The following is a 15,171-nucleotide window of genomic DNA, read 5'->3' as shown; positions in this document are numbered from 1 at the left end:
CTGAGCTGGTGAGGTAGCCCCAGTCTCACTGAAACTTGGGGAAATGGAAGATGTTATACAAGGTTATACATGGGGATGGTATAAATTGGACCTTAGAAATTTTTTTTTCAGTTTTAATTTACTTTAATGCATATGAATGTTTTCGATAGCATGCAAGCATGTGGTACAACTTCCCTGTTTGTGCCAAAACTTCCCTGAGGAGCCGAGACAGGCAGAACCTAGTGTTTAGTGGGGAGTCAGCCTGGCTGAGACCGGAAGCTTTAGATTCTGTAAGTGATTCAGTAACTGAGGCCTCCTCTGGCACTCGTGCGCGCGCATACATACACACACACACACACACACAACTAAAGACGGCTTGCTTTCATTATTACAGCTGATATTTCTAAATAGAGTAACTGCTAAGCTACACGTTCCCATCAGGCAGATGCCCTGCCCATTTTAATGCTCTCACACTGAGGACCTCTTCTGTCTGACAGGAGCACAGGCGAATTATTTCACCTCATGAAAGCTCGGTGCCGTGCCATGGTCTGTAATACCCAGAGGCTAATTTGCAATGCATCCAGGGCCATTGGACCTGTCACAGAGTTTGTACGGGGAAAGACCTTAGAACTGAGCCCTGTGTGGAACACTCAGTGCACACAGGTATTATTGTTGCTATTATTAGAGTGAGCAGAAGTCAATGACACACTAGTGACCCATCTTCTAACAGCTCTGATCTGACCAAAATGAGCCAGGAAATCACACGGAAGTCCTTGCAGACAGGTCCCAATTGTCACCCAAACAGCCAGCATGCATCTGCCCACTTCCCTCAAAGGCTACTAGAAAAACCCTCCAGTTTGTGCACACAATCAAGGCTCTTCCAGCTCAGAAGAAATTCAGCCACTGGGTCCCCTGAAAGCCGAAGAGATGTGTAAAAAGGATTCTACCAAGGAAGCTCCAGAGGGGCGTCCACGGTTCGTTCTGCCAGGAGCCAAGACCTGACAATATAAAAACACAGGCATGCACGTGTGCATGTGAATGTGCATATATACACTGACATACATGGACACACATAGAGACACAAACACACAGACAAACAGATAAATACACATGTACCCAGACATCCTCCCATAGACATATCACACATACACACACACACACACACACACACACACACACAGAGTGAGAGAGACTGACATACATTGACATACATAGATGAACACATACACTACACAGTCACACACTGTCACACATACACCATGCTGACATATACACAGACATAAATACACTCATAGACACACTCAAGACACACACATAAACACACACAGACACACAATACAGACACATTCATACAGGTATACCCCACATTCATACAGATACACCCCCGCACAAGCACACTAACACACAGACACATACACAGATGCACATAAAGGCACAGGCATACACACTGACAAAGACAGATACATACCAAGACATATACAGACCACACAGACACAGATATGCAAACATACCCATTCACAGACACATACACACACATATACATATACACAGACCACACAGACAGACAGACACACACACCTTTTTAGAAGTACAGAGAATGTCATTGTTGCTTCTATGCTAAATTAGGGAAAAATACTGTTTTTCATATAGAAATAAGGGAATCTACCATTGCATTACCACTAGGTGAGAAAAAAGTTTTTTTTTCTCTCTCTCCCCTCCCCTCCTCCCTCTCTCTCTCTCCCTCTCTCTCTCTCCCTCTCTCTCTCCCTAGACATTGAAAGGTTTCAGTAATCCTCTGGGTGCTTGGCCACAGTGGGATTTTAGGACTTCTGTTTTCAAGTTGCTGGTCTGTTGAGGCTGTCCTCCATGTTGGAATCTTTTGGGGCTGTCACCAGCAGCCGTCCAGTCCCCAGCAGGGTGGGTTTTCCTAAAAGTGCTGCTCTTCACGTGTCCCTCTGAAGTTGGCTTCACAAGCTGGGGACTCAGAGTCTAAGCTCTGTACAGTTCCCTGACCCAGGCTGGGCAGTGAGAGGGCACAGCCCCAAGCATGAATATCTATCTGATAGTCAAATTGGAGAGTGTCAACTCGGACCTTGTGTCCAGGAACCCTCGACCTCAAGAAGATACGTTCGAGCCAGAGCCAGGGTAGTGAAGTGCAAGGCCAGCCCTGTCTGCCCCTCTGCTCAGGACCCAGAGTATAATCCTTAAGGTCCACCTCCCACCTGATGCCTAGGCATCGCCTGCTGGCACAGGGCAGAAGCCAACACTCACAGATGAAGTCCAGTGCTGTCTATCAGCGATGCAACTGGAATTACAATGTCCCAGCAAACGTCGGTCTCAGCCGCAAAGGGGAACCACTATGAGGACTGGCCAGCCTAAGAGGGCTGTGTTCCAAGGTGGAGAGTGTCGGGTGTAATGGCCATCAACCCTGGCTCATCATTTGCATCCAGTAGGTTCCTTCCTATTTTCTGAATCAGAATCTAGACAAGCAGACTGTGTGCTTCTCTGTTGAAAAATCACCCAGATGGTTCTGAGAAGCAGCCCGGGTTACACTTAAAATGTGACCAGGAAATTTCATCAGTGCCCTGGTACCCTGAGTGTGAATTTACTCTCAGTTTTGCATCGTCTGGCTTTTCCCTGAGAGCTGCTGTCTAGTCCCTGGTTGGATTTCTTGACTCAGGGAAGCCAGCTGCCTGCACTCTTACACTCCAGTGTGCACACAGGGAACCTGGGACCTTATCAGATGCGTGTTGGTGGAAGGTCAAGGGTGGGGTGTGGAGTTCTGTATTTCTAACAACCTCCCAGGTGGGAATTGGGTGGGAAGCTGTTCAGGGACCACAGTTTGAGAGGTGAAACTTTTCAGATCCCAGCCCAGGGCTTCATGGAACCCAACTGTGATGTTTATTGTGATGTTGGTCACTGGAAGGCCAGTGAGCCTGGCCCTGTGCATTCCAGTACCCTTGGCAGTGGCCTTCCTGCTAATCTCTCTCTCCTTCCTAAGAGGATGACGATGTGGTCCAAGCCACATGCTCTCCTGCTCCATAGCCTCATCCTCCTCTGCCCCTTTGTGGTCAGGGCTCCCAACAGTTCTTCCAGCATCCTTCTGGGAATATATCTGCACCGAAAACTTTTGCTGTTCTTCACTCCTAGCTAACCTCAAAACTCCAACATGCCTGTTGTCAACCCTACCTCTCTACAAGCTAGAGTCCCGTGAGGCTAATGGGCAACTTCCCAGCTCATATATCTCTAAAGATTTCCAACTCAGGCTACAGCCCGACTCACATTGTGGGTCTTCTAGCCTAAGTCTTTAGTGACCCCCCTGTGCCAATATCTGATGTTCTGTCCATCTAGAGACCAGCAGTGACTTACTGTAACATTGCCATGTAAAAAGCCATCTTAAATTTACCGCTTACTCAAGATTATGATGCTAATAGTTGGCTCACAGATCTGGAGTTGAGAGGGTTTTAGCAAGTGTGCGATGTTCAGCTTAGCTGGGGTGACTTTCCTGGGGTGGAAAACCTCTTCTCATTCTGGTTCCCTCTGTGGCAGGCAAACTGGTGCTGGCTCTGGCTTCTGTTCCCTCTGGCCTTCCACAGGGCAGCTTTCCCTTCCTCAAAGCTTCAATGGGTGGCCAAGAGCAAACACCTAGGTCCAGAAAATGGGAGTGTCCAGCCTCAAAATAAAGCCCACAGCAAATGTGTGGCATTCTACTGTTCAGGGAGTCATGGACTGTAACTTAAGGGAGGAACAAGGAGTCCTATTTCTTTTTCTTTTCTTTTCTTTCTTTCTTTTTTTTTTTTTTTTGTTGCTGTTTATCCCAGGCTGACCAGAAACATTAATCTATAGGCTTCTGTGTCTCTGTCTCCAAATGCTGGGATCATAGATGGGTGTCACCACCCCTGGAAAATAGTTTTATTTTCTCCACTTCCTCTTCTAACCTTCTCCCACCTTTCTCCCCTTCCTCCCTTCTCCTTTTCTCCCTCTCTTTCTCTTTCTTTTGTGGTTATGGAGGGCCTTGTGAATGCTAACAAGTGTTCTACCACTAAGCTACACCTTCAGCCAAAACTTGATTCTCCTTTTGTTGTTGTTGTTGTTGTTTGTTTGTTTGTTAGGTTTTTTTGGTTTTTGTTTTGTTTTTTTTCCAAAAAAGGTTTTAATGTGTAGCCCCCAGCTGTCGTGGACTCACTCTGCAGATCAGGTTGGCCTGTAATTTAAGAGATCTGCCTGCCTCTGCCTCTCAAGTGCTGGGATTAAAGGTATTCGCCACTAATGCCACGCCTCAAAACTTGTTTCTTGATGAGAACAGTTTCAAAGAATTTTGGACCTATTATAACTTGCCAAGTCACCAATGATGGCCCCAACTTTCTCACCTAAAGCCAAGTCAGCCTCTGCGCTGCCGATATTAGCTCCCATCCACGGATGGAACCTGTTCATTTTGCTTGACCTCTTTTGCTTTCTGTTGTCATGGCCTCTTAGGCTTGGACTCCAATTATGTTTATGCCAGTGGTGTGACCCTAGAGTTGCTTTATAGGGAGGTACTGGTGGGGTGGCCCTAGGAAATCTAGCTGAAAGGGAGTCAAGTAGCAGGTTTATCCGAAGCCACCTTCATGGACCCGGTGTTCTGTTGTCGGTTGGCCTTTGTGTTTTATCTGGAGTGAGTGTGTGTGTGTGTGTGTGTGTGTGTGTGTGTGTGGTATGTGTGAGGGAAGGGGGTACTTGTTACCATGGTGGTTTCACATTTGTTCTGAGATTATTTATTTATCGCCATCTGACTCACCCAGAGGACTGAACTCCGAGCTGAACTGTGCCCGTTTCTGCCACCACTGGGTGCTTCCACCTCTGGCACGGTGCCTGGAGCCCTGCTGGGTGCTGTTAATGAATGCGTGCCTGACCTCTTGCCCTTTAGAGGCAACAAACCTGCTAGCCTCCGCTGTCTCCTGTGCCTCTCCAAGCTTGGCTTTTCTAAGTTTACCTTGCCCACTCCACAAGGGACTCATATCTGTCTGGAGTCTGATGTGTGAGAGAGTCTAGTTAGCTCCTCTTGCAGCTGAAGAAAGCTGGGATCCGTTCCTCCCCCAGCTCCTTTTTTTTCTTTAGCTGGAGTCTCACCCCTCCACCCAGTGTAGGAATTCCAGTTTTCAGAACATGGTTTACAGAGACATATTTGACTTGGAGGTGAGGACAATGGTCCTCAAGCTGTCTAAGCATTCAACTCTGTTCCTCTGCCTTCAGCACCATGTTCCCAGCTCCCTCTGTCCTCAGATCAGCTCCCTCCCCAGAGCACCAACTGCTACCCTTGGAAACGCCCTCTCTCCTGTGATGCTCACTCTTTGTCACCCACTGACCTTTGGGCCACTTCCTTGTCTTCTGCACTGGTGAGTCAGACATGCCACAGACATCTGACGCACAGGCAGGCGCAGACACGATTTTAGACAGAGACTTCCGGTTAGGACAGTCACCCAGTTCATTGGAGAAATAGAAAGTGTTGGTTGGTGTCCCAAAGCTCGATGCCCTTCACTTGACCACCAGCTTGCTAAGACGCGCCCTACGAGGGAGTGGGTAATACACCGTGGATGAGCTTTATCTTCCTATGGTGAGATCCATTCCCGTGTTCCTGTTCCTTCCCAAGATGCTCTGCTTCCCTCTGGTCTCTCCTCTGTCTTCAATCTCTTTTCTTTCTAGAGGCTCATTTCCTGTAACCTGTAGGCTTCCCAAGCCTCTCAATCCTGAGTCTGGTGGGACTAGGAAAACCTTCTCCAGAGTCTTTGTCTGGCTTCTGCGCTCTCACTCCTAGGTCAGGAAGACTCCAGGACACAGTAGGTAGCCTGTGCAGCCTCCACCTCTTGACCTTGCAGTGTTGCCTGTCCATTGCAGGAAACATAGACAAATGTACCCAAAGCCAAATCCCTAACCTGCCCTTTGACACCCAAAGTCCAAAGATGATTGTTAGTGATGATGTCTTTCTGGTTTGTTGTCTTTTAGAATTCATCTGTGGCCATGTGGGATTGTGGGTTGTGTAGGCACAACCCCTGCCCCCTGCTTCTTTTCCGTATGCACATGAATTCAACACAGTGAATGACATCCCTTGAGGGCTATATCCAATTTCCCTTCCTCAATAAGCTTTCCCATTAAAATCATTTTCCTGATTCCCCTCCTCCCATCTCTCTCTTCTCACACTTACTCCTAATACTCTATTAGGCTCCATTAGGTACCGGTTGACAGTGACATCTACCTGCTTCTTATTAGGGATTATGTCACAAGCCACTCAATCAACAAAGTCCTAATTAGTACCCAGCCAAGAGGCAGGCCTCTTGGGCATTGAGCCAGTGAGTGGCACTTACCAGAATAGTCTGAAACATGGAGTCCTCTTAGAGAAGACCAGCTGGTAAAAGAAGGCGCCTACACACAGAGAGAGACTCATGTCAGCGTGTGGATTACACTCAGAAGGGTAGAACAGTCAGGACTAGCTGGGGATGGGCGGCCTCCAGACACTACAGACGAGGAACAAACCTTGCAAGTTCTGCTAGGCCTGGCATAGGTCTAGGATTTTAGAAGAAATGTATCGAGTCGGCCCAAATTTATAGGTTCCTAAAGATCTATGTTGACCCAACAGTTCAACAAGTGTGGATAGAGTTCTAAACAAAACAAAGCAAAGCAAAAGCTCCCCATTGCTTCTCTACTTTGTTCCATGCTGAGTGCTCTACCTAGGAAGGAAGACACACCTACCCGCCCAGGGAATTGCTTCCTTCTTAGAGGCACACTCATTCTCACCAGAAAGTGTCTGCCTGACCCAGGCTGGGTCCCTTCTGCCCTTCAGCATCTCCTCCCTAAGCAAAGAATATGTGGTTTGTCCGAGCAAATGGATTTTTCTAAGTGGCCACGTTCCTGCCAGTTTCCCCAGGGCTCCCATAATATGCTGTGTGCGCCTCCGGCAGCCAGCGCCACGAAGCATTTCATTATCTTCCTGGGACGTATTACTTTCTGTTTCCCTCTCAGGAGACAGCTTGTTATCTTCTTAACAAACCTTAATTATTTACAAGCAATCATCGAGGCCTCAAGCTGGGTCTCCACACCCTAGCTCTGCAGGGGGCTTAAATGACCTCTCTCATTACCACTTAGGGCTTCTGGCTGACTGGGCTTCCCTTCTTTGGGAGGGGCTCACTGGGTCCTCTATTTTACATTCAAGCAGTTTCTTTTCCTTTAATAAATGCCTTTTTAATTTCTACTAATATCCATTTTTTAAAACCCTGAATGGTAGCATGTATTCCACGCATGGGCTTAGTGTTTCGTGGTGACCTGGCCTGTGGCTTTTTGCAAGCTGGGCAAGTTCTGCTGCTCAGGTGTGTCCTGAGTCATATGTGGGGACACCTCTTAGTAACTTGGGGATAGGTCCTCCATCTTGAGTTACCAACCCACCCTTCTTATGTGAGAGTTGTCTGTGACTCTGCCAGAGCTCTGCTGGTGCCTTGGGGCCTTCGCTGAGTCCCCGAGATCTGAAATGAAGACAGTCCAGTCAGTGGAGAATTCTTACAGTTCTTGTAAACTCCAGGCTGGTCTCATCCTGAGACCTGGCAGGTACTCACCTGTAGCAGGTGACACAAAAGGCCACAGCTGCTTGTTCCCAAGCCTTTCCCATAAGCTACCTTTGACACAGGAAGATTCTTGTGATTCCCCTCTTTCAGATCAAATCCATCCCGTCCCGGGCCAATTTAAATGTTCCCAGGGGTTAACACATCAATGCATTATTAGTTCTAAACCCTACAAGAGCTGTTAGTCAGCCTCTGTCAGTGTAGCAAAGCAGCTGAAGAAATGAAACCTACTCAAATGGACGACAGTTTTATTTCAGTTGAAGGTTTTTAACCCGTTGCCTCTAGGCTCAAAATCAGGCAGAGTTGTTCATTGTGGGTACTCACAGCAAAGTGGCTGATCTGAAGTTATGTGACAGGATGAAGGGAGGGAGAAAAGGAGGAAGACGAGAGACAGGACAAGAGGGACAAGCTATCGTCATCAGAAATGTGGCTTCGAGGACACACTTTCTCACCTTCAACATTTCCTACCATCTCCCAGTAGCCCACCGAATTATGACCCTATCAATAAGCTAACTAGTCCTTCAATGAGGTCAGAGCCCTCCAGTCCAGGACCTTCCCCAGGGTCCCTCTTCTGAACGTGGCTGCATTGGAGACCAAGCTTTCAGTGTGTGAGTCTGTTTCAAGTCTGACCCATAACAGCAACTTTCTGTCCCAGAGAGGAGCTTTCCTTGTGCTGTGAGGGGAAAAGGCAGGCAGAAGAGGAAGGAGGGAAGGGAGGAAACTTCTGGAAGCAGGAATTGGTGAGGCTGTGGGAATTCAAAGGGTGATACTAATGTGAAGGAGGAGGTTGGCAGCTTCTAGAAATGACTTCTTTCCTCGTATTCTCGTTGAGGGTTAGATGTCTCACCCGTCTTTTTTGTTTAATCCCTTAGTGGGGGTGGAAGACCCACAGAAATGAAGGAATGAAGAACCAGTAAGCATAAGACCAACAGGAAGGACAGAAAGGGACAGGATTTATTAAGTTATGGCGAAGTCATCGGGTGTTTTAGTGCTGTTATGTCAGAATGGCAGAGCTCTGACTGTACCAGCAGAAAGGACTGAAGCTGGTTAGGGTGGATGTCCACAATAGCATAAAGTTCCGAAACACAACAGAGCATCACACTCAGTCTCATGGGACATGTAAGCATGTCCCAGGGCACACAGTCTTTTTAAAGCCCTCTCAAATTTACAACAAACATGCACATTGCTCTGTGCACTAGTCAAAGTTTTTGTTTTTTTTTAATTCTTTGTGAGCCTCCCTTCATTTCTATCTCTTTCCTTATGAATCTGTTAGCATGCAATGGCTTTAACTCACTGTTACAATGATTGCTAGAACTGCCCTATTCTCTAGCCTCAGTCTTTAGGGATTACTCCTGCTTTCTGTCAAACATGACGGTGGGCGGTTATCTTTCATGGTGATCTTCTTGTATCTGTTGAGGCCTGTTTTGTGACCGACTATATGGTCAGTTTTGGAGAAGGTACCATGACGTGCTGAAAAGAAAGTGTATTCTTTTGTTTTTGGATCAAATGTCCTGTAGATGTCTGTTAATGCCAGTTGGTTCATAACCTCTGCTAGTTTCACTGTGTCTCTATTCAGTTTCTGTCTCCATGATCTGTCCATTGATGAGAGTGGGGTGTTGAAATGTCCCACTATTATTGTGTGTGGTATAATGTATGCTTTGAACTTTAGTAAGATTTCTTTTATAAATGTGGGTGCCCTTGTATTTGGAGCATAGATGTTCAGAATTGAGAGTTCATCTGGATAGATTTTTCCTGTGATGAGTAAAAAGTGTCCTTCCTTATGTTTTTTGATAACTTTTCTTTGGTTGAAAATTTATTTTATTTGATATTAGAATAGCTAATCCAGCTTGTTTCCTGGTCCCATTTGATTTGAAGGTTTTTCCCCAGCCTTTTACTCTGAGGTACTGTCTGTCTTTGTCTCTGAGATGAATTTTCTGTATGCAGCAAAATGCTGGATCCTGTTTACTTATCTAGTCTGATAGTCTATGTCTTTTTATCGGGGAATTGAGTCCATTGATGTTAAGAGAAATTATGGAATAGTGATTATTGTTTCCTGTTATTTTTGTTGTTAGAGGTAGACTTATGTTTGTATGCTTTTCTTCTTTTGGTATCCTTGCGTGATTATTATTATTATTATTAATTTTATTTATTTATTTATTTGTTTGTTTATTTATTTATTTATTTACTTTTCCTTGGGTGTAGTTTTCTTCTTTGTGCTGGATTTGTAGGGCTGGATTTGTGGACAGATATTGTGTAAATTTGCTTTTGTCCTGGAATATCTTGGTTTCTCCATCTATGGTGATTGAGAGTTTTGCTGGATATAGTAACCTGGGCTGGCATTTGTGTTCTCTTAGGGTCTGTATGATGTCTGTCCAGAATCTTCTAGCTTTCATACTCTCTGTTGAGAAGTCTGGTGTAATTCTGATTGGTCTGCTTTTATATGTTACTTGCCCTTTTTCCCTTACAGCTTTTAGGATTCTTTCTTTGTTTTGAATATTTGGTATTTTGACTATTATGTGTTGGGAGGAGTTTCTTTTCTGGTCCAATTTATTTGGAGTTCTGTAGGCTTCCTGTATGTGCATGGTCATCTCATTCTTAAGGGCAGGGAAGTTTTCTTCTATGATTTTGTTGAAGATATTTACTGTGCCTTTATTCTTCGCCCTCTTCTATTCCTATTATCCTTAGGTTTGGTCTTCTCATTGTGTCCTGGATCTCCTGGACATTTTGGGTTAGGAGCTTTTTGGTTTTTGCATCTTCTCTGACTGTTTTGTCTATGTTTTCTATGTTGTCTTCGGCCCCTGAGATTCTCTCTTCCATCTCTTGTAGTCTGTTGTGATGTTTGTATCTGTGATTCCTGATTTCTTTTTTTTTTTTTTTTTTTTGTTTTTCTATCTCCAGGGTTGTTTCTTTTTGTGTTTTCTTTATTGTTTCTATTTTTGTTCTCAATTCCTTTATCTGTTTGGTTGTGTTTTCCTGTAGTTCTTTGAGTGATTTCTCCTGGTTCTCCTATAATTGTTTAAGGGAGTTATTTATGCACTTCTCAAAGATCTCCATCATCATTATGAGGTATAATTTCAAGTCTAAGTCTTGTTTTCTTGGTGTGTTTGGAAATCCACTACTTGCTGTGGTGGGAGAGCTGGGTACTGATGTTGCCAGGCTGTCTTGGTTTCCATTGCTTAGGTTCTTTGGCTTTCCTTTTGCCATCCTGTTGTCTGTGATTATAGGGGAACTTGTCTCTGACTGAGGGCCCCTAGGTTCAGGAAGAAAATTGCTTCTGGGTCTTTGTCTCTGCGGGCAGGTAGTGAGTTCTGATTGCAGTGACTCTGTTCTGTCTCCGTGGGCTCAGGTGGGAGAGCTCTTTCAAGAATTCTCTGGGGGCTCAGCTGTGTGCCTGCAGGTCCCGAAGTCTTGATGGCGGTCCTCCTGCCCTCTCACTGGGCTGGCCGGTAAAGGACCCAATCCCAGAGTGCACCATGCTAGCTGTCCTTAGGGAGCTCTGGGCTATCCCTCCAGAGACAGCCTGAAGGGTGTGTAGCAAGCTCCCTGGGGGCTCAGGCAGCAGAGCAGTTGCCAGACTGTTCTGGGGTCTCAGCCGTCTGCAGGCAGGTCCTGAGTCTTGATGGCAGTCACCCGGCCCTCTTGCTGGGCCAGAAAGGACCCGATCCCACAGTGCACCACCCTATCTGCTCAGGAGATCACTAGGTGTTCCCTCCCCGGACAGCCCAAATGAGGGTATGTGGCAGGCTTAGGGCTTACATGGGCTGAGGTGGGAGAGCTCTTGCAAGGCTTCTGTGGGGGCTCAGCCATGTGCAGGCGGGTCCTGAGTCTTAATGGTGGTACCCTTGTCCTCTCACCGGGCTGGAAAAGCTCATGATGAACTTCTAACCAGGATGCATCTTTAACAGCAGGATATGAGATGACAAAGTACAAGAGACTCAATAAGGGAAAAGTGACCTAACAGTAGCGATCACTCAGGGAGCTCTGAGTATGAGTTGGGATCCACTGCACAAAGGGCACATTGCTTTCTCACCACTTAACACCCACAAGACCTTCTCTTGAAGTCAGGGCTCTGGCACAGGCAGCTTCGGTAAACCACTTGGGGTTTCACACTAGGTAGATGAAGAGATTCTAACTGAGGTATTATTAAAACAATACATTTCGAACCTGTGCATTTATAGCTCCTGGCACTTCCAAGAATGGATGCACTGAGCTGTGTTGTGAGAACAGTGGTGAATGAGCGGGAATAACCACAGGGGTGTTTCTGACTTTAAAACAAGGGAGTTGGGAGTAGAAGGAATATTTTGTCTTGCTGGGGATGACAGAGTCCCTGATCTAGCCAGCATGGCCCATTCTGATTGCCAGGCTTCAGCCCGATAAGGATGTGTAATCCCTACTACAGAGGTGTAGGGTGTTTCCCAACAGCAGGCTTGGTTTCTAGACACTCGCCAGACCTGGTTCGTCTATAAAAACCTCAAGTCCGTTTCTGTTCTGCTGGGAAACAGTCTACTTGGTGTTTGATTAAGAGGATTGCAAGGTGACAGAGAGATGGCTGTTAAGAATGCTGTCGGCTCTCCCGAAGGACCTGAGTTCAAGTCCTACCATCCGCAGAATGGCTCACAATGGCCTGTGACCCTAGCTCCAGGGGATCCAACACCTATTCTAACATCTGTTGACATGTATTCATGTGCACGGTACCCCTGTGACAGAAAGAACTAAGTATGAGCCTAGTCTATGTCCATAAACCCTGTCCAGGTAAGAAGGAGGCTCTATGCGTTTTTTTCTCTTGGCTTGGTAGACTCTTGTTAAATACTTGACCACAGACTGAAGAAAGGATGTAAGAGTTTTTTTCACAAGGAAAGGGGTGGAAGAAATGGATTCTGTTGGCAGTCAGTACAAACATCATCCCTGTCATCTCTGGCCCAGTGGACAGTGTGAGTCTTTTGTGCTGACTGTTAGGTAGATGCCCTGGACTATATAGAACACATTGCTTAACCCCTCCGAGGTACATGTTAAGGCATGTGAAGACTGAACCTCAATTTTCTCATCTGAAAACTAGGGATACCATCAAAAAGAGAATGGGAGTAAATGAAAAAAAGGCCTGTGCCATTGAGTTGTAGTTAATGTAAGACTGATAGGAATTGGGAATTACCAGCTCCACGTATTGGTCCTCCTTTCCCTGATTGTTGGCTTACTGTCTGGTTCCTGGTCCTTAGTCATGGGTAAATGGACAGCTGAATTTGGAAGGAATGGCTCAATGAATGGTGTTCTTTGATTTGGTGGTGAGAACTGGTTGATGAGAGGGACATGCTACCTGGACTCCACCAGTGGCAGCCATTGTAACAGGCCGCTCACTTATAAGACAAGAAAGAGGCCTGAGAATGGTCACCTTGAGGACAAGGCTCCAGGGAAATGGGTCTAGGCAAGAGATGAGGTGGAGATCCATGGCAGTTACCAGGACTACTAGGCACCCAGGAACAGTGTAATCGTGCTCTCTGAACAGGACGTAAGCTGCATGGGACCTAGCGGATAGAATCAGAGGCCCTTTCCAGAAACCCGTCTCCTGGTGAAGGATACCTTTCTAGTTATGACAATGAGTGTGTTCTCTGACAGAGGAAAGTGGAGAGACTTCCCGTAACATGGAGGAGCATTTGGTGAGCCATGGCCATGTAGGAGACAAACCAAGAGCAGGCTTCAGGACACTTCAGGGCAGGAAGACGGCAGACCAAGGCACTTGACTTCCTCCCTGTCCTGGTCTCGGAGGCAGCTGCTAGCATGTCCTGACAAAGTGGCTGCTGTGGCAGCTTTCATGTGGCCATAGAACGCCTCCGAACATTCTTGCAGCCGCCCGAAGACTGCGTGCGCTTGCGTGCGTGCATGCGTGCGTGCGTGCGCATGCGCCATTTGTTTTTCTCTTTATTTCCAGTCTGGGTGGCCGCTGATGCTATTACTGTGGAAACTACGCAGGATGTTATCCGGGCAGCGAGAGGAAAGAGTATCACCCTCCCATGCACCTACAGCACCTCTGTTTCAGACCGAGTCGGATTCATTCAGTGGGATAAGCTTCGCATTAGTCAAACGGTAGGACTCCAGGGTGAATGGGGCATCATGGGTCATGATCATCACCTGACTGTGATCTCTTGACAGGTGTGTACCTTAGAACCTTCCTTGTCTCACATCATCTTTCCTCTCTCTGGGTTGAGGTTCGAACCCAGGGCCTTGTGAACTGATCCTGCGTTCTAGTGCTGAGCTGTGGCACCTGACTTCCTTCTGACCTGGTCTTGGAGGCAGCTGCTAGCGTGTCCTGACAAGATGGCTTCCGCGGCAGCTTTCACACAGCCACAGAACTCCTCAGAGCATCCCTGCGGCAGCCCAAAGACAGTGTGTCTCATTTTAAAAATATTTTATGAAAATTATGTATATATGTTTATAGACACATATATCATTGGTTTGTTTCCTATGTTTGGCTGCCACAGTAAGCACAATCATCATTATATATGATGTATATGCATGTGATATATACATGATACACATATATGCATCATAGCTGACAGACTAACAAAAGTGGAACCTGCTTGCCTAACACTCACAAGGTCCTGAAACAAACGAATGAATGAATGAACGGAACTTCTGTGTTAATTTCATCAGATGTCTCGCTGGTCTTCATTCTCACCCACAACAGTGTCCTCCATTTTCTCAGCATTTGCTCAGACTGTCAGATAAGCAGTGATTTGATAAGTTAAAAAAAAAGTATCACATTTGGGATCAAAAGCACATCTGTGTAACAATAAGACACAGAGCATCCGTCTGTACTTTTAAGTCAGGTTTTCTTTAAAAAGCTAACACTTGCCACAGAGGTGATGGAGGTAAAGCCAGAAAGAGCTTCAGTTAAATTCCTGCCCCAATACTTCCCCCCCCCCAGATTCTTTCTAAAATAAAATTGATTCATTCTAATGAATTTACAGACAAAGCCACCATGGCTAATTTAAATCCCAGTCCCAAATGCTATACATCTCAGCGAACTTGTATACAGTTAAAGATGGTCAAACAGAAGCCATGGAACTTTGCTTAAGGTTTTACACTTTAACTATCCATTGTATTTGTGATTTTTTAAAATGATCTTAGTTAGGATTCTATTGCTCTGATAAAACACCATTACCAAAAAGAAATTTGGAGAGGAAAGGTTTATCTCATGCACACTGCAGGCCATTGCCAAGGAAGTCTGGGCAGTAACTTAAAATAGGACCCTGGGTGCAGGAACAGAGGCAGAGGCTGGGAGGCTGCTTGCTGTTTGCTTCTCCTGGCTTGCTCAGACTGCTTCCTTATAGCATCCAGGACCACCAGCCCAGGGATGAAGGCATTTTCTCAGTGGAGAGCCCCTCTTCCCAATGACTCTAGCTTCTGTCAAGTTGACATAAAACTGACCGGCACATTTATCCACCACAGATAAAAATGTATGATAGAGCTAAAACTAGGAAAAAGATAGCTTTATGTCCTCTTGTGACTTTCGACTCACCCTTGGTCTCCTTTCTGTAGTACAACCTTTAGAGGATGAAACTTTTAATAGCCTATCTGCCAGAGATAACCACTAGGTTTACCAGTCTCA

The 15,171-nt window shown here is 46.0% G+C and overlaps 1 protein-coding gene across 1 annotated transcript in view; it reads left to right on the top strand.

Moving 5' to 3' along the window:
* Nucleotides 1-15,171, top strand: part of GPA33 (glycoprotein A33) — a gene marked incomplete at both ends in the record, with an annotated part of 34,019 nt that overhangs the window by 2,386 nt on the left and 16,462 nt on the right. Inside the window, one exon of the mRNA XM_080930181.1 lies at nt 13,492-13,646. Coding sequence (XP_080786307.1) covers nt 13,492-13,646 — 155 coding nt within the window. The remainder of the gene's footprint in view (nt 1-13,491; nt 13,647-15,171) is intronic.

Source organism: Micromys minutus, assembly GCF_963924665.1.
Source record: "Micromys minutus genome assembly, chromosome: 1".
Classification (NCBI taxonomy): domain Eukaryota; kingdom Metazoa; phylum Chordata; class Mammalia; order Rodentia; family Muridae; genus Micromys; species Micromys minutus.
This window is presented reverse-complemented; position numbering and strand designations above follow the sequence as displayed.